The sequence below is a fragment of the Camellia sinensis genome, chromosome 8, assembly GCF_055761805.1.
Source record: "Camellia sinensis isolate YWXY chromosome 8, ASM5576180v1, whole genome shotgun sequence".
Classification (NCBI taxonomy): domain Eukaryota; kingdom Viridiplantae; phylum Streptophyta; class Magnoliopsida; order Ericales; family Theaceae; genus Camellia; species Camellia sinensis.
The window spans coordinates 164,640,857-164,666,351 of NC_138968.1; the positions used below are offsets into that span (position 1 = coordinate 164,640,857).

At 35.9% G+C, this 25,495-nt stretch overlaps 2 protein-coding genes across 2 annotated transcripts; both read left to right on the forward strand.

Annotated features, from left to right (window-relative positions):
- The first annotated feature begins 6,726 nt into the window (after positions 1 to 6,726).
- Positions 6,727 to 9,665, forward strand: LOC145789056 (uncharacterized protein At4g26485-like). Its single transcript, XM_082884036.1, has 3 exons — positions 6,727 to 6,937; positions 7,681 to 7,885; positions 9,050 to 9,665. The coding sequence occupies exons 1-3, from the start codon at positions 6,760 to 6,762 to the stop codon at positions 9,648 to 9,650; spliced, it is 984 nt and encodes a 327-aa protein (XP_082740162.1). The 5' UTR covers positions 6,727 to 6,759; the 3' UTR covers positions 9,651 to 9,665.
- A 12,934-nt stretch (positions 9,666 to 22,599) lies between these two features.
- Positions 22,600 to 24,097, forward strand: LOC114288814 (putative glycosyltransferase At3g07620). Its single transcript, XM_028232401.2, has 3 exons — positions 22,600 to 22,612; positions 23,339 to 23,627; positions 23,755 to 24,097. The coding sequence occupies exons 1-3, from the start codon at positions 22,600 to 22,602 to the stop codon at positions 24,095 to 24,097; spliced, it is 645 nt and encodes a 214-aa protein (XP_028088202.2).
- Positions 24,098 to 25,495: the final 1,398 nt, after the last annotated feature.

The following is a 25,495-nucleotide window of genomic DNA, read 5'->3' on the forward strand; positions in this document are numbered from 1 at the left end:
ACATTCTATCATCCTCGGATTTCCTGCCTTAAACAACGAGGCTAAGTACGAAGCGCTTTTGGCCGGGCTCAAGAGCACGCTTCAGATGCACGCATCCGAGCTAGCGGTTTACAGTGATTCCCAGCTTGTGGTTAACCAAGTTTCTGGGGTTTATGAAGCAAAAGATGACAGAATAATGAAGGACCAGGCTCTGGTCAGAGACCACATCAAGCGATTCCAGGCAATAAGGGTCCAACAGATTGGCCGAGAAGAAAACGGTTGAGCAGATGAATTGGCCGGCCTTGCTTCCATGGTCGATAGCACATCTCCCAACCCTCTCCTGATTGAATTTCTTCCGCGGCCCAGCATTGAGGAAATCGGGCAGACAGAAGTACTCTGTGCCGAGCTAGGTCCTTCATGGATGGACCCTATTATCTTCTTTCCCAAAAACCAGACACTTCCAGCCGAGAAAAAGGAAGCACATAAAGTCCGGGTAAAGTCAGAGCAGTTTTGGCTCTCTCTATCAGGCGCTTTATACAAGAAGTCTTTTACCGGTCTTTATCTAAAGTGTGTGCATCCGAGCAGCGTGGATGCCTTCTTGTACGAAATTCACGAAGGCATCTGTGGCAGTCACATAGGGGGCAGATCTTTGGCCTACCGAGCTATTTCGCAAGGCTACTGGTGGCCGTGCATGCAAGCTGACGCGCAGAAATATGTTTGCAAGTGTGAGAAGTGCCAGAAGTTTGCCCACCAAATTCACTAACCGGCCAGAGAACTTCTTCCCCTCACCAGACCTTGGCCCTTTGCGATGTGGGGGCTCGATATAGTGGGGCCACTCCCAACTGCACCAGGCAATCGAAAGTTCTTCATCGCGGCCACAGACTACTTCACCAAATGGGTTGAAGCAGAGCCTTTGGAAACAATCAAGGAGAGAGACGTCAAGCGGTTTGTCTGGCAGAATGTGGTAACGCGGTTTGGCATCCCAAAAATTCTGATCTCTGATAACGGCACCCAATTTGACGGTCACCTATTCAGAGGATTTTGTGAAGACTTGAAGATTGAATTCTACAACTCTATCCCGGCTTGCCTCCAGTCTAATGGTCAAGCCGAAGCATCAAACAAGACCATCCTTGATGGGTTAAAGAAGAGGCTTGAGAAAGCCAAGGGAAAATGGGCCGAGGAACTCCCCAACGTCCTTTGGGCATACCGAACAACCCCGCGGCGATCTACCGGGGAAACACTTTTTGCTTTGGTATATGGCATGGAGGCAGTCATACCTTTAGAAGTTGGAATGCTCACCTTCAGAAGTGAAAGTTTTGAGCTCGAGCTGAACGCCGAAGCCATTGCCCTGGAATTGGACCTCGTGGAAGAACGCCGGGAAAAGGCTCTCATCCATGTGGCCGCCTACCAACAAGAGCTCTCAAGGAAATACAACAAAACAGTGCACCCCTAACCGTTCAAAGTAGGTGACTAGGTCTTAAGGAAGGTCATGGGCAATACCCTGGTGCCAGGTGAAGGCAAACTAGGGGCAAACTGGGAAGGACCCTACAAGATAATCGATTTGGCGGGCAAGGGGGCATTCCACTTGGAGGACCTGGAAGGTAAAGGAATACCCTGGCCATGGAATGCGACCAACCTCAAACTGTACTATTTTTAGCTTTTGTTTTCTTTTTGTGCAAAGGAATTTTTTGCCTTACACTTCAGAATATAATATTCTTTTTGTCAATATATAGAAGTGTCTCATCTTTGCCTTAGCATTCTGATTGTTGCTTTTCAATTTTGAGATTCTCAACCGTGATGTTTTACTCCGATTGATTTTGAGATTAAAACTGAGATGATTTACTCCGGTTCATTGAGTCGATAATCTGATCAACTGAGATTCTCAACCGTGATGTCTTACTCCGGTTGCATGAGTTGATGTTTTGCTCAACTTTTAGATTCTAAACCGTGATGTCTTACTCTGGTTGCATGAGTTGATATTTTGCTCAACTTTTAGATTCTAAACCGAGATGTTTTACTCCGGTTAATTGAGTTGATGATTTGCTCAACTTTTAGTTTAAAACCGAGATGTTTTACTCTGGTTAATTGAGTTGATGATTTGCGCAACTTTTAATTGAAAACCGAGATGTTTTACTCTGGTTGAATGAGTTGATGTTCTGCTCAACTTCTAGATTCTCAACCGAGATGTTAATTCCGGTTGAATGAGTTGATGTTTTGCTCAACTTTTAGATGCTCAACCAAGATGTTAACTCTGGTTGAATGAGTTGATGTTTTGCTCAACTTTTAGATGCTCAATCGAGATGTTAATTTTGGTTGAATGAGTTGATGTTTTGCTCAACTCTGAGACTCTCAACCGAGATGTTTACTCCGGTTGAATGAGTTGATGATTTACTCAACTTTATGCTGGAAACCGCGATGTATTTTCCGGTTAAATAAGTCAGATCAAGTGGTTAGTCTTGCCAAGGTATTTTGACAGCTGACGTTATCTAGCATGAAGAACGTGCAAACACTTGAAAAAAACGAAGCTTTTTCATTGATGTGAAAAGTAATTACAAGAGGAGGGGCGGATAGCCCGGTTATATGTGTAAACCAAAAAAGAAGAAAGAAGACAAAGAAAACTAAGCTAGGGGAGAAAGGTCAGTGAATTCGTCCTCGGCTGCCTCCAGGTTGACCGTTGGTGTTTGGTCTTGGACACCGGTCTCCGTTTGGCCGGGCTGAACTGTGTGATTTTCCCCCTTCGCATTTTTCTCGGTTTCCTCGTCGCCTTCTTCCTCAGCCTTAGCCTGCAACGCGGCGATGACGTCGTTGGCGTAGGGCACGAGATAGCTCGGTAGGGAGGCAGCTAGAGGAGTGGCGAACACGTCGGTCCCCGGTCCCTGGCCGAGATGTTCACAAGCAGACTTCCATCCAGCCTTGAAGAAAATGTCTTGGGTGGCGTAAACCTACTTTGTGTAACTTTCCTCGGCCTCAAGGAAACCGGCGTTGTTTGCACCCTTTAGATCCTCTTCCCGTGATTGTTTCAGCACATGTAGCTCAGCCCGGAGCGCGTCTCTCTCCTTCTCGACAGAGCCAAGCTGGCCGAGCAACCAAGAGTTGTCAGAATTTGCCATTTGCAATAAAGACTGGGCTCTCCCAAGCTCGGCTTGGAGGCTTTAAACTTGGCTGGCAGAGTCAGTTGCTTGCTGTCGAAGCCGGTGAATGCGCTCCATGACCAAGTACTGCTTCTGGATGGCCTGCAAGAAGAGAGATTGATTAGAAAGAAAACCGAACCAACACTTGGTGTAATTTTGAGCATAAGTTTGAGATTCTTACCCTAGTCATGGATTTGACCGATGACTTCACCAACCAGGTGTTTGGAACATGGTCGCTGCCGACCACGTCGCTCGGTAGGAAAAGGGCCTTGGTGAGGTCAAAGGCGAGAAGATGCTCTTTGTCGCCCTTAATGGAAGCTGTTGCCGGGATCTCCTTGCCCCGATGTTTGAGCTGGGGCCTCCATGCCGGTGTTGGTTCAACGGTGACGGCAGGCTGCTCGGTGCTGAGCTCGGTTACTAGCTCGGCAGAAGGGTCTGCACGAGGCCTTTTGCCAGCCCGGCAGGAGTCTCTGCTAGCTTGCCCGGCGGCGGGAGAAGCCAACGCAACCACGATCCCGCTGGATTGACCAGTAGCCGGAGAGCGGGCTGGAATGCTCGGCATCTCGGTGGAGGTTGCTATGAGTAGGTTTTTGATACGGCTTCTCTTTGCCATTTCTTCTGCCTCGGTTAAACGGATGAAGGGGACGTCTGGCAGTGTGGGATCTGGAGGAGGTGATGGAGCACAGAGAAAGTCTGTGACCTTACTCCGGCGTGGAGCTGAGTACTGGTATGTTGGGGTATAGCCGAGCAAGTCGTGACAGTCCCGGTTGCGGTATCGTAGCACGGTTCTGATGGCAGCTTCGTTGGGGAAGTGGTAGTTGGCTTGCAAGGCGTCGATTGCTATAAAGGAAAGAAGGAAAAATGCTAAGTACAGAGCAATGAAATATAGCAAATCGACCAAACAATTAGCACGGCTTACATGTCTCGCTGAAATTTTTGCTGATATACCAGCCTGGCACCTCAGCCGTTTCATAATTGCCGGACACCCAGAAAAAGTCGTCGTCGTGTAAGTTCTTGTCTGGGGTGCCGGTCACTATTTTTTCTTTGCCCGGTCGAATTTTTAAGTAATAGGCAAAGCCGTCGCCCGTGTGTCCAAAGGTGTATTGACGGAGTATCTCGATTAAACCTAAGTTGGTTCCTAGCCAGTTGTTCAACTCGTGGACCCCGTTGATTATTCGGTAAGTGTTGGTTAAGACTTAAGTGGGTGCTAGCCCGGTGCGGCGCAAGAATTCGGTCATCAGTGGGTTGACCGGGAAGCGGAGGCCTCCTTCAATGATGGATAGCACAGTAAAGGGGCACTGGTCTAATCTGCCCCAAGGGGTTATCTCAATTTCACCAAGCTCTAGGTGGACGTCGGCCGGGATATCATACTCTTCCTGGAATACAGCCAAGGCGGCCGGAGTGTCAACAAGGAAACGGAAGCGCTCCATGTGTAGCTGGCTGGTTTAGCTCAGCTAAGGTGGTTTGGCACAGACTGGAGTTTAATGGCTGCTCGGCCTTTGAGAGCCTCTGTAATTGATCAGTGGTCCCCTTGGACTCTGCAGGAAAAGGATGGCAAGTGTAAGTGGAAGCGCGGTCGCGCAAAACGAGCTTGACTTTAGCTCGGTCATGAAAAGTACTAGACCACCTCGGTCGTGAAGGCAAACCAAGGAGCTCGGTCACTCAAGTAAACCAGTTGTTAGCCCGGTCGAGCGGCCAAGTCCTCTGTCGACCTCGGTTTCTACTAAGGTTTTGGCAAACTTGTAAATTGCTCGGTCTAATTTTTTTTTTGGATCAAAACGCGACCTGGAGCCCGGTCCGCTCCAGTTCTTGGTGTGTTCATGTGTTCATCATTGGGACTGAAGAACATCGAAGAGAATAGGGGCAAGAGAGGGGTTTTGGGGTGGTATATCCTAAAACCTACGGATTTAGTGCCCTAAAATGTGAAATATCAAATGAAATAGCAAAAAGGAGGCTCGAAGGACTTACCAGTTAAGGGCAGGAGCTTGTTCTTCGAACACGAATGCAATGGAGGGCAGGAACGAAGCTTGCAAGAGGCACAGGAGCTCTGGAACAACTAGAACGTAGGAGGGTCAGTAAGATCGAAAGGAAGTGACTTATGGCATGTTTGTAGGGGTGAAAGAGCGCCAAAAGTTTTGAATATGAAGGGACGTGATGGTTGGTTGCTCGAGGCCAATAGACAAGAGACACATGTCCCCAGTAACGGCGGCGTCAGAGTTAAAGAGACAGGAGGGCAAGGCGAGGCGTCGACCGAGCAAGTTTTGAAGACAGGCATGTCAACTAGCCCAGTCATCAGCTTGTAAACTGAGTACCGAGGAAGAGTTAACCCGGTCCGAACAAGTAATCCCAGTCACGCTTGCGCGAACGGAATTAAGGGGCAATTGAGAGGGAAATTTATGAGCCGGACTGGGCATGGTAATGACCGGGCAGATTTGGGCCGTGACAGCATGGGCCTGTGCAGAAAGGTTTTGCTCAGTTAAGGCAAGGAGCATAGTGGACCGAGCTACTTGGCTTCTTGGTGTAGAAACCGGTCTACTAGAAGTTCGGCCGAGTTGTCCACCTGCCTCTATGGTTTCCACGGTTCATGGTTAGCTCGGCAAAAAGGCCGACGGCTAACCGGACCGACCTGCCTCGAGCTCGGCTTGTCGGAATGCGGCCGAGCTCGGTTGTATAGGAGCTCGGCGAATGAATCACTCAGGTATGCCGCGTAACGCGGTCAGGAGAAACCGAGGAGGTTCCGCCATACTGTTGAGCTCTGCCGAGGTATCCTAACAGTTTGGTTAGGTGGTGATTGCTGGATTTGTGCTGACAGATGGGATAGCAGCATCACGTGTCGAGAGACTAATGAGAGTAGATTTAGGGCGCAAAAGGTATATAAGCGAGTCTGCGCCCCCCATGCCGAACCGATGAACATTTTGTGAGATTTACACTAAACACTCAATCCTCTCTCTCTCTCTATCTTTGTGTGTGTCTAACTTGATCGTCGGAGGGGTATTTCGGCCACACACCGCCGGGTAGCTCACCGCCGTTGTACTCGCAGGTCGATCGGACAGGCAGGAGCTTGGAAGAAAGGAGTACGGGCTTGCCGGAATATTTGCTCCCCGTACATGACATATGCCATCTTTGGCAAGTAAAATGGCAGACCATTGGAGATCCACTTTTTATCACTATTGCTAAATTATAACTTTGACAAGGGTTTTGAGAGCTCCATTAGAGATGCTCTTATGTGGTGAAGTTACGGAGCTATTACACACGGATGTATATAATTTATTTAAATAGTTCAACGAGAAAAAGATTATTTTTGACTAAAAAGACAATGTTCTCAATTTATATTTTTTTGTGAATTTGACGGTAATAATGGTAAATTGGAGGATATTTAAAGATTCTAAATATAAAATAAATTATAAATTTAAGAGCGTGAAGGATGTGTATAGATATTTCCAATAGAAGCATGATGAGGGCATTAAAGATATTGAAGGATGTGAGTAGATATTTCCAATGAATGGGTTGGTTTCCAATAGAAGGAGCGTGATGAGGGCATTAAAGATATTTCCAGCGTTGGACTCGTGCTATTTTTGGCGCTTTTATATAATGGTTATAGATGAGTATCATAAACCAACCCATTCATTTTAGAGACAGAGAGAGAGAGATGAGTAGTAGCAGTGGTAGGAGGAGGAGGAGGAAGGAGAGAGTGAGATGGATACAACACTACAACAATGGGCAGAAGATACTGTTGGTTGGTGAAGGTGACTTCTCATTTTCAGCATGTTTAGCTAGAGCTTTAGGCTCTGCTGTTAACATGGTTGCAACTTCTCTTCATTCTCAAGGTCAGTCCAATGAGAGATAAAATTTTGTTTAATATGGTTATAATTTTGGATGCTTCATATTCCTTCAATATTTTATCAAAATTTTCAATTTTTGTGTTGAGAACAACAAATACATAAAGTGTTAGTCAGTTTTTCTTTTTTAAAAATTGGATGTTTGTGGTTGTCTTACATGTACTTTGGCTAATCACACAATTTTAAAGTTAATATATCACTACAATATATGACACTTTTATCGACTAATTGATTTCGTCCCTAATACTAGTATTTTTTTTGTCTCCAATTACATTTAGTGACGAAATAAAAATCGTCACTAGAATCGTCAGGAAAGCCTTGTCCCAGAAAAGTCAAATTAACCTTTTTGTGACAAAGTTTTTATGATGTCACTAAAACTGAGAATCAGTGATGATTTTCCTTCCGTGCCTAAATGTTTAAATTTTCAAAACTAAATATTTCGTCGGCAATAATTTGTCCCTAAAAGATTGTTTTAGCGACAAAATTCAATTGGTGCCTAAAAATTAGTCTCTAAATCTCTAATTCCTTGTAGTGACTGGACAAAATTTTATTAGCTCTTTTAATAAAAAAATTTGATGTGACATTTGAATTTTTTAACCAATATGATCTTCTTTTTTTTCATTTTTTAAGCTAAAAAATTAAATTTTTTAGATGTTACCAAATGAGGCCATCTATATATGCATTTAATATTTTTTTCATACATCTTGTGTTATACTTTGGTTTTTATGCAGAGTTGTTAAAGGTGAAACACTGGACAAGTGAAGCAGAATTGCAGACATTGGAGAGATTAGGATGCCTAATTTTGCATGAAGTGGATGTGTATGAGATGGGCTACCATCCCACACTAAGTCGCAGGAAATTCGATGTTGTAATATTTAATTTTCCTCATGCAGGCCATTTTTATGGCTTTTGCGAAAGAGATGAAGAACTTATTGAGTAAGGCTTCATTTGTTTCGACGGTAAATTGATTTTACACAGAAAAAAAATTTTGATTTTGATTTTTGACGTTTGATGAACACTTGAAACAAAAAAAAAAATTATTGCCTAAAAGAGAAATTTTAATTCAATAAAATGTCATTTATGACTTTTTAGTGAGCTAAAATATTTATTTGAAAATGCTAAATGTGTTGAAAAGGTAGTGAGTGAGAGACAATTTTGTAAAAATCAACTTATGAAATTTTAAAGGTAAGTTATTGTTAGAAAAATGATGCAAAAATATTTTCCTTAAAAAATGTTTTACTTGCTTTTTATTCAACCAAACAACAAAAAATAAATAAAATATTTTTTGTCAAAACAAATGGAGCTTAAGTGTAGTGAGTTTATTTCAACTATCTACTAATGTTATATACACTGAAAAATGAAATTTATTTATTTTTTAACTAAAAACACTGAAATTCATTGGAAAGCCATTTTTTAGTAATAAAAAAAATTATTTGGGCCAAAAATATTTTTTTTACTTTCGACAGGTGAAAAATATTTTCTAAATTGGTTCTTATTTATGCTACCACATTACCACAACTGTTTCGACCTCCATCTTTTTCACCACCTTTTGCCACTTCCACCACCAGCATCACCACCACAAATACTACCACCAACACCACCATCATTAAGAAAAGTTATAATCACTAGTATATTAGCTATAATATCATAATCCCTCTTAGGAAAATATTTTGGGAGAATTTCAGCTTAGTATAAAATTTGAGAATTAAATACAAATTAGTGATAAATTTTTATCAATATTAATAATTAAAACTATAAAAAATTTCGTACATATGTAATAATTTTCTCAAATTATAACTGAGAGGTAATTTTCCCAAATATTTTTTATGGAAATAATTTTTATGTAAATTTTTTTTTCGTCAAGACAGAGTAAAAATTTAGTGACAAATGATGTCTGGCTTAGTTCAAAAAAAAAAAAAAATGATGTCTGGCAGTTGAAGTACTCCAGCTAAAACACCCATCAATATGACTCAAAATTTTATAAATGTGGCTATCAATCAAGTTGAGTTTCTGATGTTTTATTTTTTTATTTTATATAAGAATCCTGTTTACAAATAATTTTTTTAAAAAACATGATTTGGGTGTATTATTGAGAGACAGGATGCACAGGGAGCTTTTGACAGCTTTTTTTGAGAATGCAAGAGATTTGCTGGAGGAAGGCGGTGAAGTGCATGTCACACACAGGGATGACTATCCTTACAACACATGGCGTTTGGAAAAGCTAGCTTCAAAAACTGGCTTTAATTTGAAAGAGAAAGTGGGGTTTGAAAAGGAGAACTACCCAGGATACCATAACAAGAGAGGTGGTGATATCAACTGCAACAAGCCATTCCTTCTCAAACTCTGCTTCACTTTTAAATTCACTCTCAAGAAAAGTTATTTGCCGAAGAATAATGTCATTGACCACAACGATCAAATGGTGAAGATGATTGACACTGTAAGTGGTGACAGGGTGAAATGTATTGTTAAAAGTTCTATGTCGATGAATGATGTCGTTGACGACCACGATAAAATGGGGAGGAAGATTGACGTTGTAAGTGGTGATATGGTGGAACCTATCGTCAAAAGTTCTATGCCCATGAATGATGTTGTTGACGACAATGATAAGATTGACACTGTAAGTGATGACAGGATGGGATGTATTCTTATTGCCTTCTCTTTTTTTATACCATGGTTATTAAAATTGCGATCCGGATCGTAGGATCGTACGATCTTACAATCCTACATTGCTGAAACGATCCATATTGTTGTAGGATCGATCTTATAACAGGATTGTATAGGATTGTAGGTAAGATTGTAAGTATGATCATAAATTTTGTAATTTTTTATCTTATTTTTAATATGTATCATTCTAAATTTTATTTTTATCTTTTTTTAATAGAAAATAGGATCTTACAATTATCAATCCGATCCTACGCCTGATCTTACAATTATCTTAGAAAATAGGAAGATTGACAGTGTTTATTTATTTTTATTTTTTTGGGTACATTGGATTGAACTGCTCTGCAATGTGTTGGACAATCTTCACTGTATTTAAAAGGATTTAATTCTGTTGTGTACAAAACAACAACAAGAATAAAAGAAATAGAGAAAAGGAGAGAATATGTTTGATTACAAAAATCAAACTCGAAATAAAAATAAATAAATAAATAACAGATTTTATTTTGTTACAAAAACAAAATTAAAATCTGAATAAATAAACAAATAAAAACAACACTGAAAGTAATTAAATAACTTACTTGATTTAATTTCTTCGAATTATTTTTTTTCTGATCAAGTCCAGTGTTTAACACTGTGTCCTTAAGACAGATTCGTCCTCTCCACGGTGCTTTCAGAATTCGGACGTCTATCTCCCAGGATGAAATGATCTTCCACAAACAATAGCAGCACTACTAATTGTTTGCCTTACGAACACACTAAGTGTTTACACTCTTTCTTTTGAAAATAAAATGCAGCAAGATGAAGAATAGAAAACAGAAGTGAAATACGAAATTTCTGAATGAAAACATCAAATGAGGGTGGTCCTATTTATAGATGTGAAGGTGGCTCTTCATTTTGAATTAAACAGGTATGTAGCTCTTGGTTTTGAATTGAACAGGTATCATACCTGTTGGGTTTTGAATTCAAACAGATTTGAATCAATTCAAACAGATAGTAAAACGGGAAGGGCCCTGTTTGGGTGTGCATTAATTCCAAAACAGTTTATTTCTGTTTGAAATCGGGAAGGGCCCTGTTTGGATGAACAAAAAATCCAAACTAATTTAATTTGAATTCTGGATTTTATTTTAATAAAAAATAAAATTAAATTCAAATGTTTTTGGCCCAAAAAGATTAGAAGCCCAACCCAACCACACACCACGCACCCGCGCCCAAGCCCAGGCCCAGCCCAGCCCGCCCGACCGGACGGCGGTGGCGGCGCGCGCGCGCGTGTGTGGTGATTTTTGGGTCCAATGGGTCTAGCCCATTTTGCCCATAACCTCTCCCTCTAAAACACTTGGGTACCCCTTGGGGCACACCCCAAGTATCTCACCCTAAGCCTTATAAACCCTTTCAAAACCTCCCACCAAATCAATGTGGGACAAGCCAATTTACAACCTTAAGGAATTTCCACCAAAACTCCATTTCCATGGAGCACACTTTGGCTTCAATTTCCCATTCACTCGGTAATGGTTTTGAGCAACCAAATATACCACGTGAATCATAACGCGGCATAGAACGCGTTACCACTTTGACCCGAGTAAATCGACACTCGGGGCCCACCTAAAAAATAGACCAAACTTGAGGAAAAATAACCATTTCCAACAATCCCCCACATGAATGGAATTTGATGACAACGGAAATGCAACAATATGCAGACTTAACGAAAGAGTATAAGTCGAAAATATCTTGCATCAGGATAGGTAGTTTTCGGCCTTGAACCTTCCCTAGTGATAACCTATCGGACTTACTGGCTAACCAATGGACGCGATGCCTTGAATTGTTCAGCCGTTTGTGTAAGCCAAGACAACAGATTTCACACAAAATATCTTCTAACACATCGTGGTTCTCACTGTTGTGTTCATTTTGGCCTTGAACGCGCCTGGTTTTCATAAGTGTTTCTAGAGAATTTAGCCTTTGCATTCTCATAGAACCGGCCCCAGTTCAACACTCATATAGGTGATTCTTATTGTGAGTATCTCCTTATACTCGTCTTGATTTTATGTCTTAATCAAGATATAAGTAATCATTAAAAGCAAAGCTTATCCTTATACCTCTGCATACAACATATGTTGCAGATATCACTCTCACCATAGGAATGGGTAGGAATTTTAATCCCTTGGTGATTTCTGGCGAGCCATACATAACTTAGTTGTCCCTTTGAACTTAGTTCTTGGGATCTCCAGTCATATAAGTAGGGTTACCATTATGACGACTCTTATGTAATAGGCTTTAATCCCATCCCCTTCGATGAACTATACACTAGCTCTTTTGTCAAACCTTTTGTTAACGGATCCGCAATATTCTCTTTAGATTTGATATAATCTATTGAGATTATTCCATTTGACAGTAATTGCCTTACGGTATTATGTCGACGACGTATATGTCGTGACTTACCATTATACATATGATTCTGTGCCCTGCCTATTGCAGATTGACTATCACAATGAATGCAAATAGCTGGCACAGGTTTTGGCCACATTGGAATGTCTTCTAAGAAGTGACGAAGCCATTCTGCTTCTTCACCTGCTTTGTCTAAAGCAATGAACTCGGATTCCATTGTGGATCGTGCGATGCACGTTTGTTTCGTGGACTTCCAAGAAACAGCAGCGCCTCCTAGAGTAAAGACATATCCACTAGTGGATTTTGAATCTTTAGTATCCGATATCCAATTAGCATCACAATAACCTTCGAGTACTGCTGGATATCGAGTAAAGTTCAAACCATGATCACGAGTAAATCTTAGATATCTAAGAACTCGAATGATCGCTTTCCAATGGTCTTCTCCAGGGTTACTAGTGTACCTACTCAATTTACTGATAGCATAAGCTATATCAGGACGAGTACAATTCATTAGGTACATTAGGCTTCCAATGATTTGGGAGTATTTTAACTGAGACACTGCATCACCTTTATTTTTCGATAAATAAAGACTGATGTCTACAGGTGTTCTAGCTAAATTCAAATCATCCTTGATAAATTTATCAAGAATTTTCTCAATATAATGAGATTGAGATAATGCATATCCGTCAGATGTTTTAGTAATTTTCATTCTTAATATAACATCTGCGACCCCCATATCTTTCATATCAAATCTTTTGTTAAGCATCTGCTTAGTTGATTTGATCATGTTTTGACTGCTTCCAATGATAAGCATGTCATCCACATAAAGACAAACTATGACATATCCTTGGTCAGTGTTCTTAACATAGACGCAGTTGTCACATTCGTTTATCTTAAACCCATTAGTAAGCATTGCATGATCAAATTTTTCATGCCATTGCTTAGGTGCTTGTTTTAATCCATAAAGGGATTTTACAAGTCGACAAACTTTCTTTTCTTGCCCTGATACTACAAACCCTTCGGGTTGTTCCATATAGATCTCTTCATTTAGATCACCGTTTAAGAAAGCTGTTTTAACATCCATTTGATGTATTTCTAAATTAAACAACGCTGCTATAGCAATAAGCATGCGAATGGATGTTATTCTTGTCACAGGGGAATATGTGTCAAAATAGTCCAGACCTTCCTTTTGTCTGTAACCTTTAACAACAAGTCTTGCTTTATACTTATCAATTGAACCATCTGCTTTCATTTTTCTCTTGAATATCCATTTATATCCAAGAGGTTTAGATCCTGGTGGAAGATCCACCAATTCCCAAGTATGATTTTGCATAATGGATTCAATTTCATTATTAACAGCCTCTTTCCACAAAGGTGCTTCAGGACCTGTCATTGCTGCCTTAAAGCTTTGAGGTTCATTTTCTAACAAGTATGTCAAAAAATCTGGACCAAAGGATTTTGATGTTCTCGCTCTTTTACTGCGTCTTGGTTCATCATTAGTTAAATCCTGTTGGTCGAGACTATTACTAGTCTCTTGTGTTTGATTGTCATTAGTCTCTTGACTTTGTGTACAATCATAAGTTCTTTTCTGTGAACTTAATTCCTGTCCTTTCTTGTAAGGAAAGACATGTTCAAAAAACACAGCATTCCTTGACTCTATAATAGTGTTCACATTTATATCAGGTATATCTGATTTATAAGTCAGAAACCGATATGCACTACTATTCTGAGCATAACCAATAAACACACAATCTACTATTTTTGGTCCAATTTTAGTCTTTTTAGGAACAGGTACTTCAACTTTTGCCAAACACCCCCACACTTTTAAGTATTTGTAGGAAGGTGGTCGACCTTTCCACAATTCATAAGGAATGCTTTTGGTTTTCTTGTGGGGTATTCTATTAAGAACATAATTAGCAGACAATATTGCTTCCCCCCACAAGTTCTGTGGTAAGCCTGAACTTAGTAACATGGCATTCATCATTTCTTTTAGGGTTCTATTCTTCCTTTCAGCAATTCCATTTTGCTGTGGAGAATAAGGGGCTGTAGTTTGGTGAATAATGCCATGTTGTGCACAAAATTCATTTAATGGTGCATCATATTCACCACCCCTATCACTTCTAACCATTTTAATGGTTTTACCAAGTTGATTTTCAACTTCTGTTTTGTAGAGTTTAAACATTTCTAAGGCTTCATCTTTACTTCTAAGTAAATAAACATAACAATATCTTGTGCAATCATCGATAAATGTTATGAAATACTTTTTGCCACCTCTAGTTTGAATAAACTTTAAATCACATACATCAGTGTGAATTAATTCTAGAGGTTCGGTTTTTCTTTCAACCGATTTAAATGGAGCCTTAGTTAGTTTCGCTTCTACACAAATTTCACATTTATGATTAGGATTAATTTCAAACTTTGGTATATAATCTAAACCAATTAATCTACGCAAAGCATCAAAATTCACATGTCCTAATCTACCATGCCATAAATTTGACTCAAGAATATAAACAAAAGATGTGTTATTCTTATTCATAGCAACTTTCGGTACAACTGTCATTACATTTAACTTAAAGAGACCATCACTCATGTATCCCTTACCAACATACATACCACTCTTTGTTAATACAAACTTATCAGACTCAAATACAAGCCTAAAACCATTTTTACTTAACAAAGACCCAGAAACTAAATTCTTCCGGATGTCAGGTACATGTAGTACGTTGTTGAGGGTCAGTTCTTTCCCTGATGTCATCTTCAAGATTACTTTCCCTTGTCCAGCCACAGCAGAAGTAGAAGAATTTCCCATGAAAAGTTGTTCACCATTTGCAGCCTCATTGTAGGTAGTGAACATCTTCTTGTCCGCACATATGTGACGAGTTGCTCCAGTGTCAACCCACCACTCTTTGGGATTTCCAACCAAGTTAGCCTCAGACACCACAGCAGAAAGGTTGATGTCATTCACTCCGTCAGAGATGTAATCCAATTCTGTTACATTGGCCTGATTGGTGGTCTTCTTACTTGTACTTCCATGATTCTTTTTAGGGCGGCGGCAGTCAGAAGCTCGATGTCCAGTTTTGCCACAGTTATAGCATTTTCCTTTGAACTTCTTGCTACTATCGCCTTGTTTAGGACCATCTCCAGTAAACTTCCTCTTTTTGTTATGTGGTTTATGAACTTGTTCAACCACATTTGCCTTGGACTCAATGGGATTTTTCCCATTCCTCTTTTCAGCCTTTCGGTTATCTTCTTCAATTCTTAATCTTACAATCAATTCATCCATAGTCATCTCTTTGCGTTTATGTTTTAAATAATTTTTGAAATCTTTCCAAGCCGGTGGTAACTTTTCCACTAAAGCTGCGACTTGGAATGACTCGCTAAGAGACATACCTTCTGAATGAATATCATGCAAAATTATTTGAAAACTTTGAACTTGAGATATTACCGTTTGGGAGTCTACCATAACAAAGTCCAGAAATTTACCGACGACAAATTTCTTCGTGCCGGCATCTTCTGTCTTGTATTTCTTCTCCAAAGAATCCCACAATTCTTTTGCTGTTTTCAGAGGACTGTATACATTATACAGCATATTGTCAAGGCCATTTAGGATGTAGTTTCTGCACAGGAAATCTGAATGTTTCCAAGCATCTACAGCGGCAACAACTTGCCGATCACTTTCACCCTCTTTAAGTGCTGGAGCCTCTTCATGGAGAAACCGGGCCAAATTAAGAGTTGTAAGATAGAACAGCATCTTCTGCTGCCATCTCTTAAACTCGGTACCATTAAATTTTTCCGGTTTTTCTCCATGATTGATTGGTACATGAACATGGTTCTGGATAGGGACGGATGTAGGTGTAACAATAGGAGTACCACTGCCAGATGCAGTTTCAGTTGTAGTAGCCATAATCTCTGATTACAAAAATCAGAAAATATTAAAACACAAATTAATTTTCTAGTTACTAAAACCAGAAAATAATTATAACAACAAAATAATTTTATTTTCCTTGTTACTAAAACTTGAAAAATAAAATATCACAAGAATTTTCTGTAATACCAAATAATATTCTGAATTGTTAATGACACCAGTATCGTACTACTAGTAGTTGTCAAAGAAAAGAGACAGTATATTACTACTATCTGTCAAATAGCATAAAACACTATTTGTTTTTCCAACCAGAATATTAATTTGAAAACACAGAAAATTAAATACAATGAAGATACCCAAAAAGGAATCTGTCTTAAGATTGTTGGACAATCTTCACTGTATTTAAAAGGATTTAATTCTGTTGTGTACAAAACAACAACAAGAATAAAAGAAATAGAGAAAAGGAGAGAATATGTTTGATTACAAAAATCAAACTCGAAATAAAAATAAATAAATAAATAACAGATTTTATTTTGTTACAAAAACAAAATTAAAATCTGAATAAATAAACAAATAAAAACAACACTGAAAGTAATTAAATAACTTACTTGATTTAATTTCTTCAAATTATTTTTTTTTCTGATCAAGTCCAGTGTTTAACACTGTGTCCTTAAGACAGATTCGTCCTCTCCACGGTGCTTTCAGAATTCGGACGTCTATCTCCCAGGATGAAATGATCTTCCACAAACAATAGCAGCACTACTAATTGTTTGCCTTACGAACACACTAAGTGTTTACACTCTTTCTTTTGAAAATAAAATGCAGCAAGATGAAGAATAGAAAACAGAAGTGAAATACGAAATTTCTGAATGAAAACATCAAATGAGGGTGGTCCTATTTATAGATGTGAAGGTGGCTCTTCATTTTGAATTAAACAGGTATGTAGCTCTTGGTTTTGAATTGAACAGGTATCATACCTGTTGGGTTTTGAATTCAAACAGATTTGAATCAATTCAAACAGATAGTAAAACGGGAAGGGCCCTGTTTGGGTGTGCATTAATTCCAAAACAGTTTATTTCTGTTTGAAATCGGGAAGGGCCCTGTTTGGGTGAACAAAAAATCCAAACTAATTTAATTTGAATTCTGGATTTTATTTTAATAAAAAATAAAATTAAATTCAAATGTTTTTTGCCCAAAAAGATTAGAAGCCCAACCCAACCACACACCAGCACCCGCGCCCAAGCCCAGCCGACCGGACGGCGGCGCGTGTGGTGATTTTTGGGTCCAATGGGTCTAGCCCATTTTGCGCCCATAACCTCTCCCTCTAAAACACTTGGGTACCCCTTGGGGCACACCCCAAGTATCTCACCCTAAGCCTTATAAACCCTTTCAAAACCTCCTACCAAATCAATGTGGGACAAGCCAATTTACAACCTTAAGGAATTTCCACCAAAACTCCATTTCCATGGAGCACACTTTGGCTTCAATTTCCCATTCACTCGGTAATGGTTTTGAGCAACCAAATATACCACGTGAATCATAACGCGGCATAGAACGCGTCACCACTTTGACCCGAGTAAATCGACACTCGGGGCCCACCTAAAAAATAGACCAAACTTGAGGAAAAATAACCATTTCCAACACAATGTTTATATGTTTGTTCTAAATTCTAATTAGTTATTGGACGTGCTCTGTGTTTTTTAAATTTAAACATACTGAAAAATGAGAAGTGCCTTGTTGTGTGCTTGCATCTTCTGAAATGGTAGTATTCAGGAAAACAAGATTTATGTTTTTGAATCGAGGATTAGTAGCCAGTCGCGGAGCCATTACATTTATCCAGAAGGGGCAACTTTGAATCATAACTTTGATTTTTTATTTTATTTTTTTTCGGGCAATCAACAATAATAAAATAATTTTAAGTACAAAACTAAAAATGAAAAAAAAATCAAGTAAAAAGAATTTTATCTTTATAATAGAAGAAAAATATTGTTTTGACTAAGATACGACATTGCTTACATATATACTAAATATATTTGAGTATGTCAAAAATTAAAAAAGAAAATTTTGAGTACATATTTTGTATATCTGGTACGTATGCAGAAATATTATACGTTGGTAAGTACCCGATACAGGTACGACATGTTTGTCGAACTCTCCATACTTCAAAATCTCAAGAAAATTCTAAATAATAATTTATATATATTTTATTATTTTTTGGCAATGTACTAGATTATTTAAATTTTAATTTTTTGGGCAAATTATAACAATGGTCCCTATAGTTTACCCATGATTTCATTTTAGTTTATGTATTTCTAATTGCATCAATTTTGCCCTTACAATTTGGTTTTTAGCTCAATGTGTTCCAATGGTTAACCGCCGTTAACCTTTTTTACGGACACCCGTGCGTAAACCAGTCACTTTTTGGAGTGTACTTAAAACAAAAGAAAGTATACTTTTTATTTTTATTTTTTTGTTACATTATCTCTCTATATTTTTTTACACTTATTTAAATCATCCCAAACAACCTTATTTTATATATATATATTTTTTTTATTTTTAGTGAATACTTTTAAATTTTTAAATAATTTTTTATATTTTTTTAGACATGCCTTATTTAGATGTATCTAAAAAGTAAAATATTTTAAAAAATTAATAAATACACAAAATATGAAAAATATACTAAATTTTTGTTTTTCTTAATTTTTATTTTTCGTTTTTAATTATTATATTTTTAAATATTAAAAAATAATTTAATAGAAATAAATATCAAAAATAAAATTTAAAAAAAAAATTAAAAATTATTTCCTTCCCAAAAATAAAAAATCAGATGAAAATAATATATATTTTTATTCTTTTACCAAACTAATTTATAAAATTTTAATATTTTTTAAAACATAATTTCTAAAACTCAACCAAATAGAGGTGTAATGAAGTAACCTGACTATTTGCTAAAATATAGCTTTTATTGGAATTTTAGCTAAAACATAATTTATTGAGTCAACATCAACTTATAATAATTTAATATTAAAAAAACTAATTTATTCGATGCATTGTTAACTTTTTGACTCGTGCAATGTTTGGTAATTTTTTCAATTTTTAGATCAATAGCATTCATTATAAACATTAATATGCAGAATTATAAACACCTTCATAATTTTATAATTAATTTTTAAAAAAATAAATTATACAAACTAATTAATATATCAATTAATATACTAACGAATGATGTAACATAATTTTAGAAGTTTTATACAGAATTATGAACACTTTCATAATTTTATAATTAATTTTTGAAAGAATAAAATTATACATACCAATTCGTATACCAATTAATATACTAACGAATGATGTGATATAAAAATTTTGAGTTTTTGTAATTTATATAATCGGTAAGATTTATAATTTTGAAGTGATAATATCATAATATATATTAATACATTAATTTATATATCAATTACTGTATGTAACTTCTCCCTTATTTTTTGGATTCCCTGAACTGAGGCTTATTATTTGAAGATATTTCCTCCAAATTAGAAGCAGCCGAGCCGAAGCTCTTAAGCTTAGCATGATTGCAGGCATGATTGAGTTGGGGAAGAGCTATTCCAGACTTTTTTTTGGCTATTTTAGTCTCAAAAGATAAAATAGATTATTTTAGTCATAAAAAATAAAATATCACATCTAACTCATAATCATTACACTCTTCTCTCACAAAAAAAGTAAAAAAAGTTAAAAAATCAAAAAGCCAAAAAGTCCTTCCTAAACCAAACTTTTTAGTCCAGACTAAAATAGTAAAAAAAATCAAAAAGGCAGCCTACTTCCCAAACGGAGGCAAAAATATAAAAATTGAAAAAATTACCAAACATTACACGAGTCAAAAAGTTAACAATCTATCAAATAAATTAGTTTTTTAGTATTAAATTTTTATAAGTTGATTTTGACTCAATAAATTATATTTTAGCTAAAATTCCAATAAAAATTATATTTTAACAAACAAATAGGTTACTTCATTACACCTTTATTTGGTTGAGTTTTAAAAATTATGTTTTGAAAAATATTAAAATTTTAAAAATTAGTTCGGTAAAAAAAGAAAAAATATATATTATTTTCATCTGATTTTTTATTTTTGGGAAGGAAATAATTTTTAATTTTTTTAAAATTTTATTTTTATATTTATTTATATTAAATTAATTTTTAATATTAAAAAAATAATAATTAAAAACCAAAAATATTTTTAAAAAAATGAAAATTTAATATATATTTCATATTCTGTGTATTTATTAATTTTTTAAAATATTTTTTTTATAAATATTTTACTTTTTAGATACATCTAAATAAGGTATATCTAAAAAAATATTAAAAAAATTATTTAAAATTTTAAAAATATTCACTAAAAATAAATAAATATATATATATATATATATATAAAATAAGGTTGTTTGTGATGATTTAAATAAGTGTACAAAAAAATAAAGAGATAATTTGACCCAAAAAAAATAAAAAGTAATCTTTTTTTGTTTTTTTTTTAAGTACACTCCAAAAAGTGACTGGTTTTCATCTCGTGTGTGCAAGGCACGTGTAGGTTCCGTCAAAAAAGCTAACGGTGGTTAACTATATTGGACCATATAGAGCCAAAAACTAAATTGTAGGGGCAAAATTGATGCAATTAGAAGTATAGAGACCAAAATGAAGTATAGACAATTGGTGCCATGTCAGCACATTTTGTCTAATTGTAGACGGAATGTGACGGTAGGGGTCAAATTGATCAAAATTTTAAAAGTCTGGGTATAAAATTGATATTAATCGAAGTCTGTGGTCAAATTAAAAAATGCGTGAAAGTTTGGGTGACAATATGATATTTCCTGTTTTTCTTTTCTATATAATTGGCAATTTTAAAGTCCTCTTCATTGTGGCAAAAAACCATCAACGCAATTACTTGATAATTGATTTAAATTTAATTTGTAAAAAATTTTCAATTCTTGCTGACATGCTCTTTTTTATGAAATAAGCAAATTGTCCCACAAAACATGGACCCCTTTGGTCGTGTTTTGCTTTTTGGGTTAATTATATTAATTAATTTTTTTTAACTTTAGTTATCTTTTGTCTCAGAAATTTAGAAAATAACTTTCCTTCTATTATAAATTTTAAACGGTATTGATGCTAAGGATTAAAGTGTAACAAATTATATATTTTGGAGATTAAAGTTAAAAAAATAAAATTTTGAGATTAAAATATAATAAATCATATACTTTGGGAACATTAATGTAACTACCCATTTCATTTTTTTCTCATTTGTTTTTGGTATTTTCAAAAACAAAGAAAAGTTTTGGAGCTCCCATTGTTTTATGTTTTGAGTGTAAATAAATTTAAAAAATTCGAAGACATATTTGGGGTATTTCCTAAAAGACGAATTTTTTTATTTTTTATTTTTGACCCAAACGGTTTTATGAAACAGTAATTCAAACAAGTTTTATAACACTCGGATTTGAGAGCAAGACTTGATTTGTAAGGAAACTTTCGCATAATACACATACACAAACACTACTATTTTTCTATTCCTTATCGAGAATAGTGGTGACATGCGGCAAAGAATAACTTGCATTGAAGTAATGCATCAAATCACATACCCCATTCACCAACTCAACTCTCTTTACATATCATCACCTTATCTAAATGGTTTTTGATTGTTACTTGGGTATAGTTTTGGAAGAGAAAAGACTAGTTTCAAGATGTGGCTTCCAAAGAAGCCCCTTTGGGCTCCATCTTTGTCCTACTCAATCTCTGTTTCAGTACTCTTACTTGTCACCCCTTTGCTTGTCTTCTCACTAGATGGTTGTACACTTTGTCCTCAGAGATCTTGGTTTTCATTCCACTCTCCTTGGCCTTGGAGAGTTAGTTTTTTTAGTTCTTATTCTTTGCCTGTGAATGAAGAACTAGACAGGCCTCCTAATTTGGAAGGTTCTTGAGTATTGAATAGTTCATTAGCACACATACTGCGGGCTGAAGAAACAGCTCTTCAATCTCTAGTAAGTAATTCAATATATGTATGTTATCATCATGGTTTAAAATATCAGCCCACCATATTTATCGGGTTTTTTGACTTTTCAATATATTGAGAGAAATGAAAATTGTATACGTAATAGTTGGTTATGATACATATATGTTCAAACTATTCACAATTAACTGCAATGAAGTTTTAAAAAAAAAAATAGTTGTTAATGATTTGAAAATTTACTCAATATTCTCGACATAGCTACTTTTTTTTATGAATTCAAATGAATTTACCACTGCATTATCTGATTTCTAATATGCTCTGATATATCAGTGAAAATGAAAGTCACACGCATATCAACTAATTCTCGATATGTATGCATCCATAACTAATTTTTGGCCCAATTGACAATCAATAAGGGAGTCCTGCTGGGTCCCCAGCAGGAGAGGACCCCCAGCACCCCCACCGCCACGTGGGAGGCTGCCAATAGGTGAAAAAAAAAAAAAAAAACAAACAGTTTTTTGGACCAATCGGAATGGACCCCCAACACTCCACTGGGGTCTCGTGCATTTTCCTCAATAAGGCCAAAGTATAATGTTTTTTTTCTTTTGATAATTTAAAAAATTCACATCAGCATCACCTAAATCCCAATCCATATTTCACCTGATCATTTCATGCTTTCTTGCCATGATTGGATATGTATGTATTATTCACTTCAATGTTGTTACATTCTTTCTTGTTATATGATGTCGTTAAATGGGCGTATTTGGTTAGCAAGAAAGTGTTTGAGAAAGTCGATTTTTGTCCTGTTTGTTTAATATGATTGTGGTGGAAGTTAAAAAAAATAAATAAATGTTTAACGGTTTATTTTTTGAAAACAAAATAACCACCAAATGTTTGGGTGTTTCAAAACAAAATAAAAAAAAAAAAAAAATTCGAGTTCTATAAAAAGTGATTTTTTAAAATTAAAAAAAAAAAAAAAAAAACTACTTTTCAGAAAGAATTGAAAGCAAAAGCACAATGAAAAATGTACTAAATTTCCCGAAAAATGGTAAATTCACTTTTAATTTTTGGCAATATATATATTTTCTTACTTTTCCTTCTTTTAAGATTTTTTTTTTTTGGTATAAAAAGAGAAATGGAATTTGGGCACCATATCCAAAAATCATTTTCAACCATTAGATTTGGATAAAAGAAAATTTAAGGTATTAATTAGTAAAATTGAATACAAAAAATAAAGTAATTTTTGTAATGTTTATCATCAAAATTTAACTTTGCTCACCGCACAATATAACTAATTATTTACCATTGTAACCTTATTATTAAAACCAACTGTACATAGCACACCATTTGATCATGCCTATTAATTTTTTTTTTCATAGATATGCAATAAAATCATACTTGGATTTTTATTTTCATTATTTATATTTTGCTTAATTTTCAACCACTTTCAGTTTCTATCTTATTTTCCATTCAAACATTTGTCATGTTACAGGGCCGCGAGCAACACGGTATGTTCCTCAATTATACTTCACCTCCAAGCATTTCAATCCAAAGAAAGATGCATCATTTCCAGAAATCAACCTCAAAACAGGTGAAATCGAGGGACTCACAGGGGGATTGCCTCCCTCCAACCGCACAGTCCTAGCCTTCTTCGCAGGTGGTGCACACGGTCACATTAGATCTACATTCCTCAAACACTGGAAAGAAAAAGATGAACAATTACTCGTCTACGAAACTCTCCCTGAGGGAATGTCTTACCCTGACATGATGAAGAAGAGCAGGTACTGTTGGATCATAATTAAAATTTTAAACATAAAGTTTGTATGAAAATTTTATTTGTATATCGTTACACTTTTTTTTTGGTGAAAAGTTGAATTAAGTGTTTTTAGTATGTAAATCCTCCAACAGGTACTGCATTTGCCCGAGCGGGTGGGAAGTGGCGAGTCCAAGAATCGTGGAGGCGATTTACGCAGAGTGTGTACCAGTTTTGATCTCACAGCACTATGTCCTTCCCTTCAGTGATGTCCTGGATTGGAACTCATTCTCGGTCGAGGTTTCAGTCAGTGACATACCCAACCTGAAGAAAATTCTTTTGGGGATACCTGAGGACCGGTATCTGAGACTGCGGGAGGGAGTCAAGCAAGTGCAGAGGCATTTTCTAGTGAACGATCCTCCGAAGAGATATGATGTGTTCCACATGATAATTCACTCGATCTGGCTTAGGAGATTGAATGTTCTTGTTTATAGTTGATTGATCAAACATTCAATTGTCAAGAATACAAAATAGTTTTTTGTAACATCAAATAAGATTAGGATTTATCATTTCAAATTAGTTAAAACTTTTCAGAAAAAAATGTTGTAGTACGAATGCAACATTGCTATGTAAGAACAACCATTTAAAGGGAGCCGGGCTTTCTATTTCTTATTTCTTGATTGTTTTTTGACAACATTATTCAACTTCTTTTTACACCTAAACTTGATTGGGCGGAGGAACAGATGTAGGGTTCTAATCTCACAGAGCAAATGTCCATGTAACCAAAAAATTTCCATACAGAGGGCTACAATAAAACAAATTTTTAAATTTTTTTAAGAGGAGGCGTATTATTGTTTTTGATTTTTTTAATTAATAGTATTATAGTAAGGGATTTTTGAAACTTTGGAGAGAGATGTTTGCTTTCAGCTCCCATTTCCCCTTAGATCCACTCCTTGGAGATGTTCTGGTAATTGTTTCTTGGTTGGCCAAGCATGAGATCATCTGTCTCACTTTTTGTAATTTTGATGATATGATAATATTAATAGAGAATGAGACAAAATTAAAACATATTATCAATCAATCAATAAGCTTGGAATAAATAGGAGTTTTCTATTGTCGATGTCACGATTCACCATCTCATGAATGACTTTCAAAATTTTGTTAAGGTACATTAACACATTTCTACTATCATTATTATACTATTGAAATCTTATATTGTATTGTACATATCCTTTGTGTCCTCAAGCTACTAATCTCTTTTTTTTTTTTGAAAAAATGCAAGTTCAAATCCCAGTATGAATGAAAAACGGAACGCTGAATGGAAGGTAGGTAGGCTATAAAGAAAGATCAGATTTGTCTTACGTCTCGTTTGAGAACAGACTATTTTAATAATTTTTTTATTTTTTACGAAAAGATATACATAAAAGTAGAGAAAGAGATATGACAATTTATAGTGACTTTTTGACTTTTTGATTAAAATATATAGTTGACAAACGAGACCTTTGTATTAATTAAAAATAAGTTTGTGCACGAATAAAAAAGAGTTTAAAAATAAATTAAAAAATTAGGGACCAGTTTTGAAGGACATCCATGACATGAAGAGACATTTTTCAATAGACAAAGGTAGAAATTTGTAATGCAAATCGTTCACGTTACGGACATGCTATCATCCTCTAAACTGCAATTTTGGGCTAGTTCATGTTTTTCATCATTTATGGGTCTCTAAATTTTTATTGAATTAATTACTTAAAAGTCTTATTTATAAATATTATGGTAATTCAAATCTTATCTAAGATGTTTTGAACCAATAAGTCCTATTTAGTAAAACTAAAAATATTATCAGTTTTTTCCAATTTTTAAAACTAAAAATATTATCAATTTTGCATGATAATGTTC